This window comes from Microsporum canis, genomic scaffold, assembly GCF_000151145.1.
Source record: "Microsporum canis CBS 113480 supercont1.6 genomic scaffold, whole genome shotgun sequence".
NCBI lineage: Eukaryota > Fungi > Ascomycota > Eurotiomycetes > Onygenales > Arthrodermataceae > Microsporum > Microsporum canis.
The window spans coordinates 1,445,337-1,469,317 of NW_003299164.1; the positions used below are offsets into that span (position 1 = coordinate 1,445,337).

Here is a 23,981-nt window from a genome sequence, read left to right on the forward strand (position 1 = left end):
AGGACTATGGCATACCTACTTCCGCCTTGTTGAAGATCGCGTAGGCCGGGAAGATGCCGCGGTACTCACACCATTCGTAACGGCATGCTTCCTACGCTTTGGATTCCTTACAGGGCTAGAGCTTGGGCCAGGGCCACCATTAACAGGGGCAGGGGTAGCCTGTTCTACGGCTGATCTCTTCCGTCCTCGTGTTGGCGCATTCGGAGCGGATATCACCTTATATTCTTCCACATTTATAGGCAGTGATGGTGGTACGATTTCGAGTCCTGGAACACGCTTTTGCTCTTCAGGGGCAGGAGTGACTTCTTTCAGCCGCGAGCCACCGCCTCGAATACGCGGGCGACCACGGCCTCTCTTCGCTGGCTTTTTTACTTCATTATCACCATCAAGGCTGCCAAATCGCGACGGTGGAAGTGGTATAGTCACAGGAGGGGTACTATCAAGAACCAAGCCGTTGCTTTCCACGTCCATCTCCGGTACATCACCCTCTGCCTCCGTGTCAACGCCTATCTCGACCGCGCCATTTACTGGCACATTTCCCCTTTTGTCTCGGCGCGGCCTTGTGGATAGTCGGTCATGAAACGTCGCCCTAATATGACCATCGTGCTTTATCTTTTCGTTTACCTGCTTCGTCTTTGGCTTCGACTCATGAAAGATCTCGCGCCAATTCTTAAGAAGAGATACCTTCACCCCCTCTCCAGGCTGATAAAGCGGTCCATTGTTCTCTACTCGCGGGCCAGCCGACCATGACACACCATAGTACCTAGTGTTATCAAGCGCAGCTGGTTTCTGGCTCTCACGCTTCCCTTTTATTGCAGCTGCTTTCTCCTGTCGACGACGTAGTTTGAGAGGGAGATCATTGTCATAGTACTCGTCTGAAAGGTATTCCCAGTCTGTATCGCTGTCCAGCGCGTCATAGAGAGCTTCGTCGTCGAGGAATACCGGGTCTGGATTGATCAGCATGGCCATTTCATCCTGCCACCCTTCATTAGCATCCTGTTTGTGAATTCTAAATATCAATCTCACTCACAGTAAAATGAGGGTCTCCGGCATCTATCCAGAGGAACTCATCCTCCATAAATTCGTCAAATTCTTCCTCGCCGGACATCGCGGCTCATGAGTTGAAGGCGGGGTAGACGGGTAAATGATAAGTAGCTGTACGTCGTACTAATGGCGGCTCCGCACTTGCAGACAGTAGGACTATTGCATAAACAAGTATATGATCCAGCGTCAATGCCCGGGCACCAGGATGGCGTGGTCAATTGATGATGGTAAGTACGCGCACTGCTGTAATTAAAAAAAAAAAAAAAAAAACATTTTCCTTGTCTGACGTAATAGGCATAAAGTCATGTGATGGTACATATACGGAAGGTGAGCCGAGTGTCCCGTGGCTTCGGTTTCCCCATCCGATGCGTAAATACCAGGTAAATACCGGGAACGGTCGCCGACCGCCCGCTTTCTGTCGGCGCTTACGCCAAAATGCCGAACAAGGAAACTTTCGCGGCTTTCGTTTTCTTCTTCGCCTTTTGAAGAACTTTTGGCTTGTTGATATCTCGAAGCGAAGCAACAACCAAACCTCCTCGTTTCTCTCTTGCTTGGACATGGTGTTGGGCTTCTAGTCGAGATACCAACGAGCTTCAACTTCATCATGTCCTTTCTACTGCGCGCCTCTGCCTCGCGCATCCCCCAGCGTGCCCTCTTCGCTGCCCCATCACTCCGCCATAGCTCCTCTACAGCTACAGGCAAGGGTACCACATCCCTCCATTCTATCCTTATTGCCAACCGTGGAGAGATTGCTCTGTAAGATGTTTTCCACTCGCACGAATCGACGTATCTGCTGACGGATATATTACACTATAGACGAGTGGGCAGGACAGCAGGACAGCATGGCATTCGAGTAACAACCCTGTATACAGACCCTGACGCCCATGCTCAGCATGCTTTGAGCTCGCCATTTGCATTCAACCTGGGCGAGACCTCTGCCTATTTGGATGGAGACCGTATAATTGAGATTGCCAAACGGGAGGGGTGCAAGGGAATACATCCTGGCTATGGCTTTGTATGTTTTTAAACTATTTGGTCTTTTAGGTCTGGGATATGGTGCTGACAGAAGGGGCCACAGTTGAGTGAAAATGCAGGATTTGCAAAGAAGTGTACAGATGCCGGTCTTATCTTCATTGGACCACCACCATCGGCCATTGATGCCATGGGTGATAAGAGGTGAGTCCTGACGGCCGTTCTCTTCTAGTAAAAGAAGGAAGCTAATATATAACTGTAGTCGTTCAAAGGAGATTATGACTGCTGCTGGCGTTCCCTGCGTCCCCGGCTACCACGGCACAAACCAAGATGTCAACTTCCTAGCTGCTGAGGCTGAGAAGATCAAGTACCCCGTCCTCATCAAGGCCGTCAAGGGCGGTGGTGGAAAGGGTATGCGTATCGCCCGCAGCGCTGCCGAGTTCCAGGACCAGCTCAAGTCAGCCAAATCAGAGGCCATGAGCTCCTTTGGTGACGATACCATGCTTATTGAAAAGTACATCATCACTCCACGCCATATCGAAGTACAGGTGTTTGCGGACCAGCACGGAAACTCCGTTGCACTGGGTGAGAGAGACTGTAGTGTCCAGCGTCGCCACCAAAAGGTTCTCGAGGAGTCACCGGCACCACATCTACCAGAGGCCACTAGAAAGGACCTTTGGGCCAAGGCCAGAGACGCAGCGCTGGCCGTCGGCTACGAGGGTGCCGGTACCGTCGAGTTCATCTTCGACAACGATACCGGCGAATTCTTCTTTATGGAGATGAACACTCGATTGCAGGTCGAGCACCCGGTCACTGAGATGGTTACGGGCCAGGATCTTGTGCACTGGCAGCTGCTTGTCGCGGAGGGAGCCCCTCTACCTCTCACTCAGGAAGAGGTTGAAGCCAAGATGGCCACTATGGGCCATGCTATCGAAGCCCGAATATACGCTGAGAACCCAGAGCAGAACTTTGTGCCTGACTCAGGCAAACTGATCCACGTTCGCACTCCCCAGCCTACCGAGGATGTGCGTATCGATGCTGGCTTCGTTGCCGGTGACGAAGTGTCCTCGCACTACGACCCTATGATCTCAAAGCTCATCGTACGTGGTGCTGACCGCACCGAAGCTCTCCGCAACCTCTCCATGGCCCTAGAGCAGTACGAAGTGGCAGGACCGATTACCAACATTGAGTTCCTCAAGCGCGTTTGCAAGAGCCCCGACTTTGTTGCCGGTGAAGTGGAGACCGGCTACATCGAGAAGCACCGTGAGGAGCTCTTCGCCAAGGCGCCTGTTGAGCCAGAGCTCTGGGCCCAGGTTGCTCTCTCGACCTTCATCTCCGGGACCAGCCTCAGCAACCCCGTTGGAAACACTGGTGCTGGCGTTGGATTCAGCCCAGGCTACCAGCAGCGCCAGTTCACCTTTGTCGAAGCCACAGCCCCCAACACACCCGAAGCCACGCCTGCTACTGTACAGATCCATCAAACCGGCCCATCCAGCTATGATGTGACCGTCAACAACGAGAAGACGTTCAGCAACGTCACTGCCTCTCTCTCTGCCGATGGCAAGGCCCTGACCTCTTTCTTCCCCCACACCCGTCTCGACACCACCGTCATCCGCGACGAGGACAGCATCACCGCCTTCCAGCACGGACGACAGTATAGGCTTAAAGTCCCGCGGGCCAAATGGATGGAGAAGGCGCTCGGTATCAAAGAACTGGCCAACAGCGTCCTAGCTCCGATGCCATGCAAGATCCTGCGTGTGGAAGTAGCCGAAGGGGCGGTAGTGGAGAAGGACCAACCTCTCGTAGTGATCGAGAGTATGAAGATGGAAACGGTTATCCGGAGTCCCATCAAAGGCGTAGTGGAGAAAATTGTGCATAAACAAGGGGTAAGTTAAAAAATTATTTGATGATAATAATGGTGGTCTAGAAGTGGTGCTGACAAAGTGTGATTTACAGGATATCTGCAAGGCTGGCACAGCACTGGTCGAGTTCGCTGCTGAGCCGAAGGCCCCTGAGTCGTAAGGGAGCCGTTCTCGGCGACCCCCTTACGGGCTATCAAAGACGGTCAACGATTGACATGTTTGCCAATGAATTGGGAAGAAAGAAAGAAAAGAAAAGAAAGCTCTCGTCTCGCCTAGTGTTGGAGAATTATCAAATATCTCGCACGAAAGTTATCCACCGTGGATTCAAATCATCCTGTCGGCATCTTCTCTCGCGCGTATAAAAAAAATAAAGGCATCTCCACATCTCTCTCCTTCTCGCTGATCGCCCTCGGGAAACAGAAACATAGCAAACCAACGTCCCTTCTAGGCCACGATGGCTTTTCTTCGCGGCTGATCGGGTACCCAGGGAGCACTTATAATTTCTCGCCCAACTATCTACATCACGGCATTCCTGCTTCAACGGGTTATACATTATTATGGATGAATACGATGAGTTCCTGTTTGTTTAACGTTCCCCTCCCCTGAATTGTTCTTTATGGCGGCCATTTGGGATAGAAGAAAAGGATCCCCAAAAGACCTTGTCACTTGTTTATTTTGTGTATGTGTGTGTATATATATATAGCCCATCATCAGATCTAGACGATAGAAGAAATAAAAAAAATTCCCAGATTGAAAAAATGAATCGCCATTCTGGAAGCCCGACCGGCGCCACGGAGGTTCCACCGTCAAGGCGGAACCCCTGGCCTTGCTCCAGTTAAAACCCAGTTAAAGCTCTAGCTAAGCTCCAGTTAAAAAGGCGCGCTTCAGCCAGGTTAAGAGAGCTTTATCCTTATCGCTTTTATCCCTTCCCCCCCTTTCCCCGTAAGTTAAAACACACACGCAAGCCATGTTGTGCTTCCTTAGTTATCGATATTATTTGCAAAAAAAACCCTCCTGCTCAAGTGACCTTGCGGTGGATCAATGATGGAAGAAAGGTCCCATATTTCTTCTCCTTGGGCACCACCGTGGGAAGAGATTTCATTTCTTGTTCCTGCTTCTCACCCTCTCTCTCGTCTTCCTCCCATCTCTTACCAGCCTGTTCATCTTATACGTAGACCGGTGGTGTTGCCCGCCTTGGTGAAATACGACCAAGTAAGCCAAGTGACTGTCCAATTGGCCACTTTCGGCTGGAGTTGGTAAATACCAAACAAGGTGAGTGACCGGTTTTCCTTTGATGCAATTGCAGCTCAGTTACTAATTTGCTATGACGTTTATACGCAGGACAAGCCATAAGTCTCAAGCCTGTGTTTGCTGAACCTGCCATCAACATCAGACGACCATCTATCATATAAAACCGATAGTAAGCAGATACAATGTTCAGACTATCGGCGAGAAGAACCTTGTTTCGAGCGGCCTGCGGCTTCTCGGCCGTCAGAGGAGGTGCAGCTGCAGGACGACTCGGAGCCCAGCAAGCTTATCGAAACTTCTCATGCTCTACGCCTCTATACAAGGACGAGAAGATTCCGGCACCTGCCATTGATGCAGAGGGTGGGTTGGCTCGTACAGATGATAGCGTGAGAGTCGAGTATCCCCCCGACGATGAGATGCCACAGACGCCTATCGTGCAAGGCCGGGGTGGTCGACATTTCAAGCGGACGCTGGCCTCATTTTCTCTCGAGGGCCGAGTATCGGTGATTACGGGCGGTGCGCGTGGGCTGGGACTGGTTATGGGTCAGGCATTGGTTGCATCCGGCTCTGATCTTGCCATTGTTGACTTGAATCGTAAGTTGATGCTTGTAACTCAAATACGTATTGAAAGCGTGACTGACAAGCTGTTATAGATCAAGAAGCAGAGCTGCAGGCGAAGAAGTTGCTGGAGCAATTTCAGAAGGAGAACCCAGGTCTAGACAGGTCAGTTGTTCTCCAGTCTACCTTGATGGCAAAGCTAACGATGCAGTTGACAGACTACCCAAGATCACAGCTCACTATGCAGACGTGGGCGACCCCGAGTCCGTCAACGCCAGCATTTCTCAGATCATCTCCGAGCACTCCAAGATCGACCACCTGGTCACTTCGGCTGGCTTTACTGAGAACTTCGACGCCATCAGTTACCCTTACGACCGAATCCAGAAGCTATGGAAAGTCAATGTTGACGGCTCATACCTGTTTGCTGTTGAGGTAGCCAAGCATCTAATGGAGCGCAAGGCTCCCGGCAGCATGGTGCTGATAGGAAGCATGTCCGGCTCGATTGTGAATGTTCCACAGCCTCAGGCACCGTATAATGCAGCAAAGGCGGCGATCCGGCATTTGGCCGCCTCCCTAGCGGTCGAGTGGGCGGGTGCAGGTATCAGGGTTAACTGTATCAGTCCAGGGTACATGCTGACCGCATTGTAAGTCTACCTTTTTTTTTTCCTGTATGAATATATACATGCCCATGCGACGGTTAACTGACAAGGGTTGGCTAGGACACGCAAAATCCTGGACGACAACCCGGACCTCAATCAGAAATGGACCTCGCTGATTCCCCAGGGCAAGATGGGTGTGCCAGAGGACCTGATGGGTGCCGTTGTCTTCCTGACCAGTGACGCTAGCAAATACGTCACTGGCGCGGACCTGCGTGTAGATGGCGGATATACCGTCACCTAGATGAACATGTTTCCCTTTCTTTTTTCCCCACAGCCTGTTTTTCTTATTCCCCCATTGGTTGGCCAGTCCGTTGATTAGATCTTGCTTGCTTTATTAAAATAATAATACCATCTTGACCCATTAGCCGATATCCTTGCTCCAGATGTATACGTCTCCTTGTATAGATGTATATGTATACCATGTCTGTATGCATCCCGTATCGGATTTCCAGCCTCATCCAGCAGGCACTAGAATCATAATGGAGATAAACCCGCTGCTGATACGAGAGCGAGTTGTCTTGATCGTACATGCAGACGCAAGGCGAAGATACCACCGTAGCAAGAGTTTCGAAGCAGTTGACCACAGAGAGAGTCGAGACGGAAGAGAGAGCGGAAAAGAAAACATCCCAGCTGATGGACGACTCGGAAACAAAGTATCGATCACAAACTCGCTTCTGGCTGAAACCTGGAGGCCCTTCTGTCCCCCTTCTGTCCCCTGGTATGTGTCTCCATCCTTGATCTCGACCTCGTCTCGACCTCGTCTTGACCTCGTCTTGACCTCGTCTTGACCTTCGTCCTTGCATGGATTCTGATATCAAGACCTGCCTAGCTTTTCCTTCACGGCACATGACCTTGGCCGTTTTCTCTCTCTCTTGTCTGTAATATATCTGCTGCTTCATCTTGTTCGTCGTCTGAAGTTGCAACATCATCAGCTTCTTCTTGGTTCAAGGTTGGAAAAAGGAAGAAGTCGTCAAAAGAAGGCTCATCCCGATCGGGAGATTTCAACGTCGCTTCTTCAACCTCATCTTCTTCTTCCCTGCCTTTTCAACTTCTTCTTCTCTACTTCTACGCCTTCACATCTCTACGTCTTCGCGTCTTCTCTTCCCTCCATCCTCTTCTCTCCAGCTCCATCTTGACCAGCTTCATATCTGGACCCGCAGGTCATCCGGACACTTCACGTGCTGCGGCAGCCGACCTCCCCCGTCCGCGCCTCTTCTACAATTTCTCCCGCCTCTCTTCTCTTCTTCTTCTTCCCCACGTCTTCTCTCTCTCTTGCACCACTTCGACTCTGCTTCTGATTCTTCTTCCACTCACACGCCAGCGTCCTTGCATTAGTCCGTCCTTCCCATCTCCAGGAACACTGAACCGAGAGCTAAAAATACCCCTTTGCGCTCCGTTGGCTGCCCGTCAACCCGCGCCATGTTGATCATGCGCGCCCGTTGAGCTTAACCCTGCACACCGCATACTATACCAAGCAGTCAGATTTATTTTAAGAAAGTATTAGAAATATATACCACGGCTACCGTCCCGGTTTTTTTCTTCTTCTTCGTCTTCTTTCCTCTCTTCCCTCTCTTCTTGGTTGTTTACCTCTGGATAAGAGCTGTACCAAGTGATATCCTTATGCTGGGAGCTGCGTCGAGCCGTATCTTATACATCTACGTTGTCTCGTGGGCAGCTGGACCATGACGGAAGCTCTCCCCCACGGCATCGTCTTCAACACCCACAGCATCCGCTCGGAGCTCAACCACGATTCCCACGTCGAGGTTGAAGATGTGGCCAGGCTGTGGAGAGGTAAAGCTTCTTTCTTTGTGTCACTGATCCTTTATTTTTTGCCTTTTGCTGACTTGGCTTAGTCTATACGACGAACAAGACCACTCTGGAGAAAGATGCGGGTAGACGGCTGGAGAACCTCTTCTGGAGGATATGGAGTAATGGTCAGATAAGCTGCACGATCCGTGGCTATACTCTGGCCTCACTCTTCATCCAGATCTCGGAGAGAGAGTACACCACTGAGGAGTGGCTGAGGAAGGAGAGAGAGGTAACACCGGAACATGCCTGCTCTAGGCCTAGTTACAGATGCTAATCTAGTGAATCTAGCTTGCAGGCCTCAAACCTAGAGCTATTCCACACGGGTTTTATGTCGACAACTCGTTACCCAAATTACCTTCCTTTCAGGGGCCAAGCAGAAGTAACAGCTCCAGACTCACGCCCTCAGGCAGCAGTGTGAAAACCCAGCTTCCACCGTCCATCCTGAAGAAACCGCGGCCACCGTCCGACGAACAGCTGACCGACTCGCCGTCGAAGGAGGGCGTCATAGCATCCCACTCTGGAGACAGCCTCTGCCAACACTCTGATCTATCACGACCCGGCTCCATCAGAAGGAAGAAAACCGCCTTTGCCAGTAACCTCACCAGCTCACTAGAGGTGGATCCCGGCTCTCCCCAAAGAAGGATTGCTAAGCCCTTCCCCGTGCGAACCCTCGAGAGCTCTGCGGAGCTTCAACCTCAGTCGCCTCCAGCCAAGTTTAGGGGGCCATTCGACGACAGTCCTGCCGAATGTAAGCAACCCTCCCAGGTGTCCCACTGGAATAAAACAAAGGGAAAAGATGTAAATATTAATGTGACCTCCTCCTTTCAGCCCCTACTTCAAGGCCAGCCAATCCTACACCCTCTAGTCTATCGAGAAGGCCTCAGTTTAGATCTCCCTTCGCCATGCAGTCGCACTCTCAACCTCAACACGCAAGTTCCTACACCGCTCAAGATGAGGGGCTGACCGCAAACATACGGATGTCTGCAGACATAACTCCCGCAGATAAGAAGCTGTTGGAGGAGTACCTCACAAACTCGCCTGTAATTATAGACCACAGCCCACTATCCGAGCAGCCTTCTACTGCCTCTCTGGTCGAAAAGGGCTTCCGCTCCCGCTTCGTTAAGAAACAAGTCAAGGAAAAAGAGCAGTATCACCACGTGTCTTCTCTTACCAACTTGATCGATGGTGTCCAGCCCGGGCCAAACCATCACCATAACCCTTCTTCATCCTCTTCCTCATCGTCGAAGAAGTCCAAGTCGAAATCAAAACACTCACCCACCTCCTCTACTTCTTCCACCTCCACCACAGGTAATGATAATAGTAATAACAGGCCATCGCCCACGAGACCAGCAGCGATGTCAGACGCGGCATCTCCCACCCATCCCTGATCATCGACTAGGCCAGCTAAATAAAAGCTGAGTCTTCTAAACCCTACCTTTCCACGTCTTCTGACCATGTGTATTTTATGAGTGTTTGTTACTTCTCTGTCTCCTCAGGAGCGATATATGAATACATAATCACGGGAATATGGATAGATAGATCTGCATTCCTCTCTGGCGACGGAGAAAGAGGGATAGCTGATAACTTAGGTGGAAGGAGAACTGTTCGGGTAATTTATGGATTGACGCATTGAAGTGATGAACGAAAGGGGTCAGGTTTAATCAGCTGGTGGACATATTTTCTCTCTCCTTTTTTCCTTTTACCTCTTTTGTATACCCATGGATTGGAATGTGCGAATCGGAAAAATGCAAGTTTTATGTTTCTTCTTATACTCGCTTATGCTGTGTAAACGCATAGACTCCTTGAGCGCCGGAAGATGCAGAGAAACAAAACAGAGAAGAGAGAAAGGAAAGTTTAGGGAAGCAACGCAAGATAATAGCAACATGAAGAGAAAAGAAGGGATACTCCGTTGCCATACAGAGATGATAGCTTCAGACTTCAGAAAACGAGCGTTGGAGGGGATACATCCCTCCTTAAAGTCAGGCACTAGACATGCTCAACATGCTCCTCATCAAAGGCCTTCTCATCCCTAGGAGCACCACCGGCCCCAGCCTTGTTCCCTCTCCACCAGCGGATACCGCACCAGGCACATGTGATCATCCAGAAGCAGAGGTTGATCAAGTCCACGTAGGCAGAGTGCTTCATACGCTTGAGACTGGTGTCCTTCTCATCGTCAACAGTGATGTATAGCTTTGCAAAGATGCCGAACTGGGTCAGCCAGAGGATGGCAAGTACGCTATCGTAGACGAAGCAAGGCAGGTGGATGAAAGTTGCTTGGGATAAGGGTCTTTGAACAGCGCAGGGCATGAGGATGTAGACCAGCCCCGAGATGGCGGATAGGGTGCCAACGACCGTTGCATAGATCTGTGAAAGGGTCAGACTGTGCCATATCGTAGTTATATCGTGCAGGAGAACTCGAACTCACCCATCGAGAGTCCTGGGTGTCACCGTGTCTTCTGGCCCGGTCGACGTCTTGCGCATACAGGCCGATGACAGCAATACCAAAGACGAACTGGAGAAATCGAATACTGCATTCGACCAGCGTGCCGAAGATCGAACCGGTAGAGTAGCGGCTCTTGATGCCCTTGAGAAGGAGTCCGGCAACGAACATTCTGAATAATTATCTTGTTGTTGTAGATTGTGGGCGAAAGGAAGAGATTATGAAACTGGTATCTTCTGTCCTTGTGAAATGAAGGGCAAAGCAAGGCAAGGCTCGATATTAAGTAGTCGATAAGAAACAGGAAAAGCTGGTAGGAGAAACGAGCAGCTTCACAGAAGCAGAAAGTCTTGATGTAGTGAAGGTAGGTTGATACGTAGGAAGGAAGCAGTGCGCTGCACCACTGGAGGTTTTTCTATCAAGTGAAAGAATGATCAAGCAACACAGCCAGCTTCAATGAATGAATGAAATAGATGAATGAAATAGGAAGCAAAGATAAGGGAAAAAGAAGAAAGGAAAAGAAAGGGGGGGGGAAGTCCGGTGTAATTATTGTCCTGATTGATGCTGGAGAAGAGAAGGGAGACATATCGAGGAGACAAGCAGGCGGTTTATATGTTTGTATTTCTCGATATATCTTCCGTTCTATAGAAAGATGAAGCCAAAGATAGCAGCAAAGTTGCCGCCCGGCATGGAATATTATGATATCAGAATATCAGGATATCAGGGGGTACAGAGCTTATGCTCGAATCAGATGCTGCATGAGTAGAGAGGGAAGATGGCCTTGAAACGGCCTGTTTGAGGTTTCAGCGAGCATGATGGAGCTTTATTCTTGTTCTTGTTCGATTCTTCAGGGCCTTGTCTGGCATAAGAATGATGGATTGGATGGGAGTTGATCTTGTCGTTGGTTCATGGCTAAGCGCCGGCTTCATTTAGCGCTCAGGGGTTGAGCTTCGACCGCCAGTGAGAAGTGGATTATGGATAATATCTGGTTTGCCATTATAGACAAAGTTAAGACTCGTTTCATCTGCTTGCCGAAGATCTATAATTAACGGAGAGAAACCCGCTCTGGCGGCTACAGTGAAAGGTTGTTCTCTACATATGGAATATGGCCCAGTTTAGGCTATTTCATGATGAACAGAGTGTATTCTTGTAAAGACATGCGGGAAGAAGGATGTGTTTATTGATATTTGATATCCCTCTTCCTTCTCCCAGGGGAAGAGGCATGGAATTATACGTCAAGTATGTAGACTCTGCTAGCTCCATCAATGACCGCGACTGCCCAGCACCAGCAGCGCAACTCTTCGTTTCGATCTCGACAATCAACTCTCAATTCAACGTATTCTCAGTTTCAGCAGCATATAGCCTAAGCTATTCATCTGAACCCTAACACAGCAACATGGTCGCTGAACTGCAGCACCGAATAGCGACATCTCCTCGCCGACCGACAGGAAATAATTCATATCTCAAAAGCAATGGATCAACGCTTCCAGGAGCGCTATATCATGCAGGCTACATGCATAGCATAGTACGCCTCCAAAAAAATACAAGGAAAGCGGTAAGGGGTAAGGATAGAGTGGGGACGTTATGATAGGATGAAAAACGGACTTCAGATGATAGGGGAATGGGAGGGGAAAGGGGGAAAAAACCAGGGCATGCCGACATGACGTTCATATCTATGAATGAATGAGGGAAGAAAAGGAAAGGGGGACTAATGGGGAAGATAGCTTTGGGGATGAGGGATGGAGATATAGGGGGGATAAAATAATTAAAAGCCAGAAGGTGGATAAACGATGCATGGGCATCAGGATGTAAAGGTAGGGGGAAGGCAAGGGGGAAGGAAGACATACAGGCAGACAAACAAGGATGAGAGACAAAAGTAAAACAAGCAGCTTGGGGAGCCATACCGAGAGGGAAACCTGGGGGTTAACCGTCAACCCGCTCGTCCCGGACCTCCTCCTCCGGCTGAAGCTGAAGCCGAAGCTTTCCCCGACTGTCCACCGGTGCCATCTTGCATCGAATTCGGTGGGGATGGAGGGTGATGGTGCTTTGGAATGGAGGGTGGGATGCGAGGGGCTGCGTCGGCATGTATATCATCATGTCCGTCATCTTCATAGTCTTCATCATACTCCTCGCCGTTATCGTGGTCGGGCGGTAGGTTCTGGTCGTTGGGGTGAGAAGGGACACGGTCAACGTGGTTCTGGCCCTGGCCATGCACTGCGGCCGCATTCTGCTGTTTGGCGGTGTTCTTGTGTCCCTTTTTGCCCTTTCGACTTTTCATCTTGGCCTTTTCAAGTAGCCTGCGTTTCTCAGCTAGTCGTCTGCGTTCCTTGCGGTCTTTTATTTCGTACTGTCGAATGAGAGCCTCGGGAGGATGGCCGAAGATGCTTTCATATTCGCAGAATTCACATATCCAGATACTCTCGAGATCAGGTGGGTGGTGGAGATTGGTGTACTGCTGCTGGATGCGTCGTTGGCGGGCAGCATGGGCATATATTGCACGTGCCGAACGACGGGGTTTTCGAGGCGGTGGGGCAGGGGTTGGGGCTTGACCTGGTTGTTGTTGCTGATGCTGCTGTTGTTGTGACTGCTGGCGAGCCTGCTGGTGGTGGTGGTGGTTTGCCTGGGTGGCCATGTTGGGGCTGGTCTGGGTGCCTTGGGTAGAGAAACCCCGTTGACCGGGCAAGGGAGGCTGAGTGACGGACCGGTGGTGATCGGGGAGAGAGTACGGGTGTGCGGACTGCCATGCCATGCCGCGTGAGGAGTCTGACTCGCAGGTGAACGTGAATTGTGTTTTGGCAGGGGCTGATCGTTTGGTCTGGTCGAGCAAGCTGATATTCTTTTGGCCTTGCGGGCTGGACGAGAGAGCTGCAGCGGCGTTGGCTATTGCCGCAGATATTATGCCTTTATCTTTGCCTGGTTCTGTTGCACGTCAGCATACACGCATCTCATCCGGAGAGTTAAACGACATTACCAAAGTTTTCCTGGGCAAGGGCACTATCGTGACGCCGGCCGGTCGACCATGTGTTTGGTGAGTGGGCAGCAAGCGGTGTCCTGGCGGTGGCACCACGGCCAGGCCCATTCCGGCTATATCGTCCCTTACCAGAGATGCCGGAAGTTCCAACGGGGGAGACAGGGTTTCCGGAGCCATAGTATGAGCTCTGTCCGCTACCATCGTCCGCCGAGGCTCCGCTGCCCCCACTGCAGGAGAGACTGGCAATATCAGAAGAGAGGCTGGAGTGGCACCCCAGACCGCCCGACGTGGGTATCTTCCTCTTTTTCTTATTATTTGTATTTTCAAACGCATCGTATCCGTCCTGAGTACCGTTCGATGTCACCTTTGTGCTGTCAGCTGCAGACGCGGCGATGGCTCGCAGGAACCCTCGACGAACAGCCACCGGTCCATCATCTTCACCCGACTCTGCTCCGTCCTCGTACGGGTGGTGTTCATGGTCATGGTCATGTTCGTGGTGATGATCGTGGTGGTGATGGTGATGATCGTGGTGGTGGTGGTGATGGTGGTGATCATGGTCGTGATCGTGGTCCCCGTCACCCCCGTCGGCACTGTGCTCGTATCCGTAGACGTTACCCTGCACGTAGACCTTTGCGTCGTTGAGGGAGTCTCCGGTGGTGGAGTATGCACCGTAGAAGAGCTGTGTGGTTGGTTGTGAGGGTGGGTAGAGGATGGTGTCTGCAGCGTCAGAGGAGAGCCGGGAACGCAACGGTCGTTTTGGCAACGGACGGATGAGCCGTTCAGGGAAGATGGGAGACGGTGTGTCGGGAGCAGAGGTATATGCCCCGCCTGTTCGAACATTCATCAATCGTCAGTTGATCCATAACGACGGATATATATATATATATCAACCCCTGTAATATATCCTGGCGGTGGACGTACTCAGAGTGGCAGTCATGATGCGTGCAAGCTGCAGCGTGGGATTGTGACTAGACGTCTCGGTCCCCCTGATCCTGTCTGCTCCTCTCTCTTTCTCTCTTCTCTATCTTCCGTCTCGTCTACCTCGATATCTGCTCCGCGGGTGTTTAAATGTGTGGTTTGGTGGGTGCCCAATATTGACAACTATCCGGCACTTCACTTGTCAGCCACGGAAAATAACAGAGTAGAATAAAAGTAGTAACATAACAGCGTGTCTCATAATACAAAATATAACCTACCAGACAGTCTCCTTACTAGATCTTGACTGTGTGAAGCTGGGCTGGCAGGACAGATTTAACCTGGAGAAGCGAAGAAAGACGCTAGCTCAGCAGGAGAAAAGGCCAGGAAGACAAGAACAAAAGGGGGGAGGAAGCAAGAGGCTGTCAGCGTCGTCTTGGTCGTGACTCCGAGGATTATCGAGTTGAACTCTTTGCAAGGTCTTCGTCGTCTTCGTTCGAGTTGTTGAAGTTGCAAGTTTCGTCTTCTTTTGGTTCTTTTGGTTCTTCTTTTGGTTGTCTCCACGCTAGCCTCTTTGGGAAGATGAAGTTGGAGATGAGAAGAGAAGAAGAAGTAGAAGAGAAGAAGAGAAGAGAAGTAGAGGAGAAGAAGAGAAGAGAAGTAGAGGTAGAAGAGAAGAGGAGGAGAATAGCTGTATTACTGTCTACTCTATGTCAGTGATACTACGTGCGAGTCTACAAACACCGTCGAGTCTTGTCTCTATCTTATGTCTCTAGATGCCCTTGAGTGTTCTCGTCCGTCTCTCTTGTCTCTTTCTCGTGTTCGTCTTCGTTGTGGCTCTTCGATTCGGTGGGCGGAGGGAGCTGCGGAGTCTCATGGTAGAGTAGAAGCAGTAGAAGCAGAAGATATAGAAGGAGAAGAAGGAGAAGAAGAAGCAGTAGAGAGAGAAGATATAGAAGAAGGAGAAGACATGGAAGCCATCAGTATCGCCGGCGGTAGAATCATCACCGTCAGTGGTAGATGGCTGTGTCGAGAGCCCGCTGTAAGCCTGCGCCAGAGAACACTTTAGTATATTTATTAGTATCCCTTCTCTTTCTACCGTCATCTCGTCTTCATCACCATCTCTTTCATCGCCATCGTCGCCGTCGTCCCCATCATCGCCGTCGCCGTCTTCCTTGTCTGTTCTGCGGGGACTTAGCGAAAGTTGCTTCTCTTCCCCAAAAACTCCATCTTCAACTTTCGCCATCTTCAACTTCCACCAACTTCACCAACTTCACCAACTTCGCCATCTTCAGCCTCTTCAACCACTTCTCTAGCATGTAGCATCTCTCGATCTCGTCTCATCCCGCACGCGAGACTCCTTCTTCCCTCACCCAGCTTGCTCTCTGACACCCCAATTGTCCCCCTTTGACGCCGCGAGTTGACACAAGAACCCGAGATTTTTTTGGCCCTTGGGAGCCTCTCATCGACGCACAAAAGCTGCTGGTCGTCTGTGGGAAAAGATATAATAATATCCATCTAATACCTCTTCTCCCTGTCCCCCGTACGCACCCATTAATACCTGTTTACTTGCATGCGCCCACCGCCATGAACCCTCGTCGCTCCTCTCGAGCCCGCGCAACGCACCCAGCTCCCGCAATGCAGCACTCGGCCTCCTCCAGCTCCCTCAACTCCCTCAGCAGGCCGGAGCGAGCCACGCGGTCTAATAATAACGGCAACAAGCCTACTCCGCCGCGTAGGACGGCTGCTCAGCGCTCTCAGTCTCTAGACGACGCCGCGCCCGCAGACACGGCCAGCTCGAAGCACGACGCCACTTCCGGCACGGGCACACGCCAGCAACGACCGAGGGGGGCCCGCGAGGAGGTCGAGGTCGAGGCGGATGCTGACGTGACGCTGACCGGAGACGAGTTCGACGAAGAGGGCGAGGAGGAGATCACACGCTGTATCTGTGGCCACCAGGACTATCCCGGCCTCCCTGCCCACGCCGCTCATCACCACAACCACAACCACCGCGGCGCTGCTTCTTCAAGGGCCGCCAAGGACGACGACGCCGCAGGTTCCGGCTCCGGTGCCGATGCGCTGTCTGATGATGCTGGCAGCCTGTTCATCCAGTGCGATGAGTGCAAGGTCTGGCAGCACGGAGGCTGTGTCGGCATCATGGAGGAGGCCTCGAGTCCGGACGAGTACTTCTGCGAGAGATGCCGGAAGGACTTGCACAGTATCATCGTTGGACCTCATGGGTGAGTTTGTTCCTCTTCTCTTATTTTACCCTTCAAAAGAAATTTTTTTTTTTAGTGGTGGCTGGTAGATTATTCTATCTATTCACCGCTGTGTTATTGCGATTCACAGACCCTCCCTTCATTGAATCCCCCTTCAATTGTTCACGCAACATATATATACACGAGTACACATGTATAAGATGGCTTCAGCTGCTTCTCTGCGCTCCCTTGCTTCCTCTTCAACCTCGCAATATCACCAGCTTCGTACCCATCCGTCACTCTCAAAATGTGGACATCGCGCTTACGCCCTCGCAGCCAAAAGTCCTCCCAGTACCTCCCGGTGGCCGGATCTACCTCCTCGGCCTCCTCAACCACCTCCAGAGGCTCTGCCAAAACAAAGGACAAAAAGTCCAAGAGCAACGACACCTCTCCACGGACCAAGCGCAGAACCATGAACAGCCGAGACGCTGCCTACGACGAAGAAGAACTACTGCGCAGAGCAATCGAGGAAAGCAAAGAAGACACTGCCTCCCTCGTCGAAGAGACCGGAAGCCGTCGAGGCAAGAGAAGTCGTAGTGTCAGCGAAATGTACGTCTCTTCTCAGCGGCCTTTGGAAGAAGAAAACTCTGACCATCGATAGAAACAAGCAAGCTGCTAAGAGACAGAGGACAAGCTCTCCCTCTCCATCTTCCCGCTCCAAACAATCTCGGCGCAATACCCGTTCTCCATCCGAAGAAGAAACCAAATCAAAAACCGCAAGTGTCAATGGCAACCAGAAGAAAACCAGGGCCACCCGAAACCAGCGTGAGAAGGAGGTCGAACCCGAACCCGAACCCGAAAAAGACGCAGTACCTGAACCCGTCAGTCGACGTAAAGGAAGAGCTGACCGTCGCAAAGGCGAGGGTATGTCACTCTCCTCCCACCCGACTCTCTTCCCATCACTAATGAACTCCGCAGATTCTGAACCTCCTGAAACCGCGTCTCCGTCAAAACCTACATCCAATGCGCTTGCACAGTCCGCTCCAGATACTCCAACTGCCTCCACACCCGTTCCCAAACCCGCAACTCGCAAATCCGGTCGTCCTCCTGCCCGCCGTGGCCGTCTAGGTCGTAACCAGTACACCCGTGACCGTGACCCTCCTAACGGTGCCGCGGACACTACCTCCAATTCTCCTCGTCGCGGCCAATCCCGTGATGACGGTAACACAGGCGATTCTCCTACCAGCGCCTCCAACGCAGGTCCTAACGGCTTGTACCCCGCAAACGGCGAGTCTGGCAAAGCGAGTCGGCCGCGCTACATGAACCCCAATCGCACTACAATGAACGACATGCGCAGGCGCGTAGCTGCGATTCTAGAATTCATTTCACGACTACAGGTAGAAATGGCAGCCAGCGGAGAACAGCCTACTCGCCCGCCAGGCGATTCAACGTCGACCATGGCAACCACCAGCCGCGATATGGCCGCCACCATCGCCAAGGCAGAGGCGTTACTTAACGGTCTAACAACCAACGGTGTATCCTCAGCCGAAAACCAGAGCTCCTCTGAAACGCAAGGAGCGCCAACTTCAGCTCCCTCCGCCGCTGCTGCCGGCAGCGACAGAGATTTCAAGGACCTCACTAGCGGCGAGATGATGGATGTCTTGACCAGAGGACTGTTCAAGTGGCAGGAACTCTTCGGCAAATACGGTGATAAATAACTGAGCGCGCCGTTTCTCCAGCCATCTTATTCCTCCCTCGACGCCATACGATATGATAGCATTGTATATTAGGAGTTTTCATTACCTTTTCTTCATCTTCTTCTCTTCACAGGCACATTACCTTACCCCTTTAATACTTACTTACCTACTCTACCCCCCGAGCATACGCTTTGATAGCAAAATACCCACTGAAACATACACCATCACCCTCTTCGATTTAATTCCTCCACCAATCTATACCCAGGTCCACCACATCTACGAATCGCATCCAAACACAACTGTTTCATCATACAAACACAGGGAATGGGAATGGAGTTCTCTTACATCTTCGGTGCTGTCTTCCATGTTCTTTGCTTTTCATTTCATGTGCAATACCAAAATATAGCTTTTACCAGCCAGCATTCAGATATACTCTTAATCTTTCTCCTTCCTGATATCCCTCATACGCCTATCTGAGTCGAAGAGGCAGCGATATCATGGCTGTTATATTGTTTTACATTTGTCTGTTCGAGTGTATATCGAAATTAGGTCTTGTTACGAATACAGAATCCGTGGATAACTAGCTGGCCGAATGAGCCAAAGCTTTCATTTACCTTGTATCTGACATGGATATCTACGCCTTGGTCTTTGGGGGATTATCTTCTCAGTAAGATCATATTAGGGAGTGCAATTCATACATATCATCTAGACTCATACAAATGCAAAGTCGCAGAACTCCTTCAGCAAAGAATACAGTAGATAAAAGGTACTTCTACCACCTACACTCCGATAGGTATCCACCACGTAGAAGAATATTTCTGCGCAGATGTATGTCCTAGGCGTCCTCGTCCATGTCGAGCAACCTGAAAGTAACACGCGGACGGTCGCTGACCCTGACGATTTCTATACGCAATTCCTTCAGCGGCACAAACTTAGCCAAGACGTCGTCGTCGATAATAACAGTGGCTCGAGGGGCTAAAACCTTGCAAGTACACTCGATGAACTCCCAGACCCAATCCTGAATCACATCATTGTCACAGCAGCAGTTGTTGGGCTCCCATACCCGAAAAATGATAACCAAGCGGTTTAAGTTTCTAGGGATCAACCTCCAGCGCTTGCAGAATGAGAAACCCCCGTCTAAAAGCTGTGGAATTACCTCGAGCTGAAGGTTGCGGATTCGTTTGCGGTTTGCAGCTGAAATTCTCCGGGTAATAATGCATGGGTTTACGATTCTCCTCCTGACATTCTGCAGTCTATAGTGGTATATATTTTCCAGGGTTACCTCGAATTGGTTTTCTCCGTAAAGAATGTTCAGGCATTCCTCGCTAACTTGTTTGGACACGCGGAGAAGACTGGTGTTATAATATGGGGTTTTGATCGGATGCTGATATTGGTCAAGGAAGAGGGGTTCGCTAGTATTGTTAGACGGGATAAGGATTTGCTGTTTTCGAGGAAGGCAGCAATAGTATATCTCCAGGCGTAGCTCAAATGGAAGATCTAGTAGGCGAAAAGGGATTTTGACCGGTTCCTCCGGAATGAGGCTTTCGGGAGCTTCTTGAAAGATGGTAGCTTGCTGAAAGATTCTAACTACACTAGGATTGCAGCATTGATAGAGGAACGACCGTAGCGTGCTAATTATCAATTCCGACCTAGTCTGCGTCTGCGTGGGTATATTCAAGGCTAACCTGGTCCTTTTATCATTAATCAGCTTAGCAAATTTGACCAGTGATTTGAGTGTATGGGTAGCGCCAGTCTTCTTTTTAATTCTCTTCGTTGTTGGAGCTTTTCTGCGCTTGGCTGTAGGTTTGGATGGCAGCCCGTCCTTAGGCATGCCTGGCTACACTATGGCCCTGCCGCAGCAGAAGGCTTCTTATTGCACTTTGTTTGTCCCTGCAACTATACCTCCTATAGTCAATGAGCAATGGGCAAGTGAACTTGATGGGATGTGATATCAACGGCGCGCTCTAGTGGTCTAAGCTAGCCGTGTGGATCCTTCGGGTAGGAAGAAGAAAAAGTGGATCTGCGCGTATTTATATACCGCGTATTAGTCAGAACCTTAGAGTGATGATTAGTCATAGTATCAGAGTTTGTGCCGAGATCACGATCTTTTAAGCCGCAGAACCTTGTCTGTGAGCGCACCGCAGTTATCGACAAAATGGCTTCTTTCGACTCTACTATTTTGCATTAATTCCCCGTACACATTTATATGTGTGCCACACTGCACTGGCACTTTATATTCTTCTTCAAACATAAATGAAAATGGCTTTTCCAACTTATAGCCTAAGTCTGTTTCTGATATATGAAGCTCAATCGTCTATATTAATTTCCGCCTCTAGTGGGACATCCAAGCATTCTCCAACATCAAACCAGTCTCCCTTCTCTTCATCCTCCGCTTGTCGATAGAACTCTTTCCCGCCCTCGATGCCGTCGGCACCCACGGTCCAGACTCCTTTCTCCACCAACGATTTCCAAAATATGAACAGAGTCTTTAGACCCGTACATTGATCTCCGTAGAAAGGGCATATAGGACTCTGGAATAGAGCAGTGCGGGTGGGCCCATTCTGATATTTCCCGTAAACCGTTGTATGGAATTTTTCCAGTTGATATGGAAGAACTAGGCAGAATGAATCAGCCAAATCCCTTTTGGGAAGGATCCAGAGCCCAGCAGGATCTTCTCTCGTCGATTCCTCGAAAGGACATAGAATAATAGGATCGTGGAAAACGTCATAACATATCTCCTTGTATGGTGAGGCATACACCATGTTCCCATCTGAGTCCCTTTTTGTAGGAATCGAAGGTGGTGGAGCGTCCGAGTCGTACACCATTAACCCAGGAGCAATATACTTGAACGGAGGCTTTGATGCACGGAGTAGGAAACCACGAGTAAATCCACGTATAGATGATGGTATTTTGTCCTCAGAAGCTAATTGCCTTAGCTGAAGCTGGGTACCCTGTTCAGTGGCATAGTTGGGAAGACGTATAGCAATAGTATTAACTAGGTCCTCCCATGCAGCGAGGGTCTCATCAAGAGCCGAATCGGTCCACGGAATAGCCTTCCACCCTGGCTCAAAGCATGGGTCATACTCTACCACGTCGGGAGTAGGCACATATTTTCCCGTGTCAACCATAGCATTGAGGCAGAGCAATACGCCCCGTAATGAATACCATCCTGCAGTATCCTCGGGGCCGTGATAATCAAAGAAGGAAGGCAGATATCGTACACTAAAATCATCGAGATCTATAACCAGGCCTAAACGATGCGGGATGGAGGCATGATTGGTTGGAAACAGACCGACGCAGTCAATACCATGATCATGCATATATCCTGGACCAAGGTCGTCATCGATACCCGATGGCGAAAGTACTGACTGGAGATACTGCCCTTTCTTCTCTCCCTTGCTGCCGTGAAAGCCAATCCGGATGAGGCGATTGTATAATTTCGCGCAGGCGACGGGATCAAAACCTTCATCTTCTTCTTGCATATCGTCCTGCTCCTCCTTCCGCTCTTCTTCCATTTTTTCTTCCTCTTTCTCCTGCTTACCCTTCACCGTGGAGTCTGTCATTTCCTGAATTCTCTAATAAAGCTCAGTTTTGACGTGTAGTCGAACTAGTTACAAAAATGTGGGTTGGTGGTTGCCTAGATGTTTACCGCGGATGGCAGGGTGATGGATTATATAACTAGTTAATCCATCTTTTATTCCCCTTGACCAGGGAGCTGCTGAGGCAGATATCAGATAGTTTCTATTGGACACTAGGCTGCTTCATCCCTTTAATGTATGGCCAAAGCCAACAAGAACTGAATTAAACTAGTTCAAATTTGATAAAATTCATTTAACTAGCCAGTTATTAGAATGCCACGCCAACGATTCATCATATCCGCAATTCTAAAATAGAAAATGTCGACAAGGGACGCAATGTATAAAAAAATTGGATACGTCTTAGGTCCTTGACACGCCCCAGAATGGCATTTCCCGTGTGAACAGTAGTCGGGCCCATCTCCACAAGATCCCTTAATACTACAACATTCACCAAAATGAGTGCCAGTGCATGTCTTGTTTCCTGCAAAGCTTGGCCCGCACGAACCATCAACACTCGCCCCACCAATGTCTGTGTAGCAGGCTCCTGAGTAGCAATTCCCTGCTGCGCAGAAGTCTGGTGTATTCCCACAGTATCCATGGACAGAGCAGCATTTCCCAAAAGTCGAGTCCCCACAGATCCAATCATGATATCGGGGACCTTCAAGACAATTAGACAGGTAGCTTATTAGTAAACTTGCAGGGTACGGGGTACAAGTATTAGGATAGTTTGATATCTGATTTAGATTACATACCACATCTCCCATCTTGGGTAATGGACGTTCCGTTGCTAGAGGCACATTTCCCAGAGTAACAGTGTCCTGGGCCACAATGGCTATCAGTTGATCCACCTATAGGAAAAGCAAAGTAGTTAGCTCCATAAATGTCCCATAGTGAGGACCCGGGAGATGATAGCAACATGGTAAACAAGCAAACTCACAATATCCACTGGTTGAGCAGCAATATCCAAAACCCGTGCCTTCGCAGGTTGAATGACCGTTATTTGGACCGCATAGACCGTTGGTTGATTGGGGAGCCACTTGAACTATTAAAATGCGATAATTTTCTTCAATTAGCCTTTGAGATTTCTCAATTTATTCTTGTATAGAACTATTTTGATCTTCACATATAGGCGGGAGGGTAATTACTTACTAGCTGCAACACAGTAGGCATAGGCAATCCATAGGTTCGAACACCTTTCGTCGACCTGAGTATTGAGAGTAAGGAATTCATCTACAGTTATCCCGCTATGAGTAGGATTAGAATTTAGACGGATAACTAAATGGTAAAATCCAACCCACAAATGACGAGCAATTGTATTGCATTGATCACCAGCGACAACCTCATAATATCGGCCACATGATGCAGTCGTTCCTGTGGATGTGGGTGCTGGCGGGATGGCTAGAGTAGTTGTAGATTATATTAGTGGTCCTTGTCTTTTTAGAATAAATAATAACTAGGATACGATCGCTGCCTCCTACCAGGAGTATAATATTGAGAAGCAGCAGTTGATTGGCGAACTGGGAGCTGATTCTCATAGCTGCCACCTGGTGGCCTGGGTAAATAAGACAAGTCTTAGTTATTATATGAGCATTTGCAAAAAGGTAATAGAAACATACTACCTTATGCACACTCGCTGGTACCAATTAATCAATTCGCATGATCCAGATAGGTAGGGGTTCCAGTTCAAGAATTGGTTGATAGTAACATTAAATGTCGAACTGGAATGGCTTTCCAGAAAGCTCGTACTATGGATGAACGGCATCAGTGTTGTAAACCCGGGCTTGGAGGTAAGACTGGACTAACCACGTAGAGTCAAGCGGGACTACGGCAATCTCGCACGGCTCTGGAAGGCATAGCGGCTTGGAGAATTCGCAATCGATGTTTCCAGTTCTGTGACGAACTTCTCCCGACGTCACATTATATTTATCAGCAATGTCTGTGCACGATAGAGGAGGGTCTGCGGGTTTGATAATAGGCCCTTGACAAGTGGTACTTGCCGGTAGGGGGGAAGCGGTTGGTGTTGTCCGAGTGAC

The 23,981-nt window shown here is 49.9% G+C and overlaps 12 protein-coding genes across 12 annotated transcripts; 4 read left to right on the forward strand and 8 right to left on the reverse strand.

The window, feature by feature from the left end:
* Positions 1-15: 15 nt before the first annotated feature.
* MCYG_06667 (conserved hypothetical protein) lies at positions 16-1,108 on the reverse strand (the record flags this gene model as incomplete). Its single annotated transcript, XM_002844657.1, has 2 exons — positions 16-975; positions 1,031-1,108. 2 exons carry the CDS (start codon positions 1,106-1,108, stop codon positions 16-18), a joined length of 1,038 nt encoding a protein of 345 aa, XP_002844703.1.
* A 540-nt stretch (positions 1,109-1,648) lies between these two features.
* Positions 1,649-4,038, forward strand: MCYG_06668 (methylcrotonoyl-CoA carboxylase subunit alpha; the record flags this gene model as incomplete). The annotated part of the gene is made up of 5 exons (XM_002844658.1): positions 1,649-1,800; positions 1,861-2,059; positions 2,123-2,220; positions 2,279-3,902; positions 3,973-4,038. 5 exons carry the CDS (start codon positions 1,649-1,651, stop codon positions 4,036-4,038), a joined length of 2,139 nt encoding a protein of 712 aa, XP_002844704.1.
* Positions 4,039-5,299: 1,261 nt separating this feature from the next.
* MCYG_06669 (D-arabinitol 2-dehydrogenase) lies at positions 5,300-6,584 on the forward strand (the record flags this gene model as incomplete). The annotated part of the gene is made up of 4 exons (XM_002844659.1): positions 5,300-5,720; positions 5,780-5,849; positions 5,903-6,328; positions 6,404-6,584. The coding sequence occupies 4 exons, from the start codon at positions 5,312-5,314 to the stop codon at positions 6,582-6,584; spliced, it is 1,086 nt and encodes a 361-aa protein (XP_002844705.1).
* A 596-nt stretch (positions 6,585-7,180) lies between these two features.
* MCYG_06670 (uncharacterized protein) lies at positions 7,181-7,764 on the reverse strand (the record flags this gene model as incomplete). The annotated part of the gene is made up of 3 exons (XM_002844660.1): positions 7,181-7,379; positions 7,522-7,646; positions 7,726-7,764. The coding sequence occupies 3 exons, from the start codon at positions 7,762-7,764 to the stop codon at positions 7,181-7,183; spliced, it is 363 nt and encodes a 120-aa protein (XP_002844706.1).
* Positions 7,765-8,025: 261 nt separating this feature from the next.
* Positions 8,026-9,540, forward strand: MCYG_06671 (conserved hypothetical protein; the record flags this gene model as incomplete). Its single annotated transcript, XM_002844661.1, has 4 exons — positions 8,026-8,134; positions 8,197-8,381; positions 8,441-8,900; positions 8,981-9,540. The coding sequence occupies 4 exons, from the start codon at positions 8,026-8,028 to the stop codon at positions 9,538-9,540; spliced, it is 1,314 nt and encodes a 437-aa protein (XP_002844707.1).
* Positions 9,541-10,138: 598 nt separating this feature from the next.
* MCYG_06672 (conserved hypothetical protein) lies at positions 10,139-10,763 on the reverse strand (the record flags this gene model as incomplete). Its single annotated transcript, XM_002844662.1, has 2 exons — positions 10,139-10,516; positions 10,578-10,763. The coding sequence occupies 2 exons, from the start codon at positions 10,761-10,763 to the stop codon at positions 10,139-10,141; spliced, it is 564 nt and encodes a 187-aa protein (XP_002844708.1).
* A 1,756-nt stretch (positions 10,764-12,519) lies between these two features.
* MCYG_06673 (conserved hypothetical protein) lies at positions 12,520-14,497 on the reverse strand (the record flags this gene model as incomplete). The annotated part of the gene is made up of 4 exons (XM_002844663.1): positions 12,520-13,502; positions 13,561-14,007; positions 14,140-14,388; positions 14,482-14,497. 4 exons carry the CDS (start codon positions 14,495-14,497, stop codon positions 12,520-12,522), a joined length of 1,695 nt encoding a protein of 564 aa, XP_002844709.1.
* Positions 14,498-15,247: 750 nt separating this feature from the next.
* On the reverse strand, positions 15,248-15,721 carry MCYG_06674 (uncharacterized protein; the record flags this gene model as incomplete). The annotated part of the gene is made up of 2 exons (XM_002844664.1): positions 15,248-15,538; positions 15,575-15,721. 2 exons carry the CDS (start codon positions 15,719-15,721, stop codon positions 15,248-15,250), a joined length of 438 nt encoding a protein of 145 aa, XP_002844710.1.
* Positions 15,722-16,113: 392 nt separating this feature from the next.
* On the forward strand, positions 16,114-18,391 carry MCYG_06675 (conserved hypothetical protein; the record flags this gene model as incomplete). Its single annotated transcript, XM_002844665.1, has 4 exons — positions 16,114-16,715; positions 17,010-17,282; positions 17,335-17,597; positions 17,652-18,391. The coding sequence occupies 4 exons, from the start codon at positions 16,114-16,116 to the stop codon at positions 18,389-18,391; spliced, it is 1,878 nt and encodes a 625-aa protein (XP_002844711.1).
* An 814-nt stretch (positions 18,392-19,205) lies between these two features.
* Positions 19,206-20,201, reverse strand: MCYG_06676 (uncharacterized protein; the record flags this gene model as incomplete). Its single annotated transcript, XM_002844666.1, has 1 exon — positions 19,206-20,201. The coding sequence occupies one exon, from the start codon at positions 20,199-20,201 to the stop codon at positions 19,206-19,208; it is 996 nt and encodes a 331-aa protein (XP_002844712.1).
* A 475-nt stretch (positions 20,202-20,676) lies between these two features.
* On the reverse strand, positions 20,677-21,933 carry MCYG_06677 (conserved hypothetical protein; the record flags this gene model as incomplete). The annotated part of the gene is made up of 1 exon (XM_002844667.1): positions 20,677-21,933. One exon carries the CDS (start codon positions 21,931-21,933, stop codon positions 20,677-20,679), a length of 1,257 nt encoding a protein of 418 aa, XP_002844713.1.
* A 307-nt stretch (positions 21,934-22,240) lies between these two features.
* Positions 22,241-23,178, reverse strand: MCYG_06678 (HFR-3; the record flags this gene model as incomplete). The annotated part of the gene is made up of 4 exons (XM_002844668.1): positions 22,241-22,606; positions 22,701-22,796; positions 22,886-22,990; positions 23,098-23,178. 4 exons carry the CDS (start codon positions 23,176-23,178, stop codon positions 22,241-22,243), a joined length of 648 nt encoding a protein of 215 aa, XP_002844714.1.
* Positions 23,179-23,981: the final 803 nt, after the last annotated feature.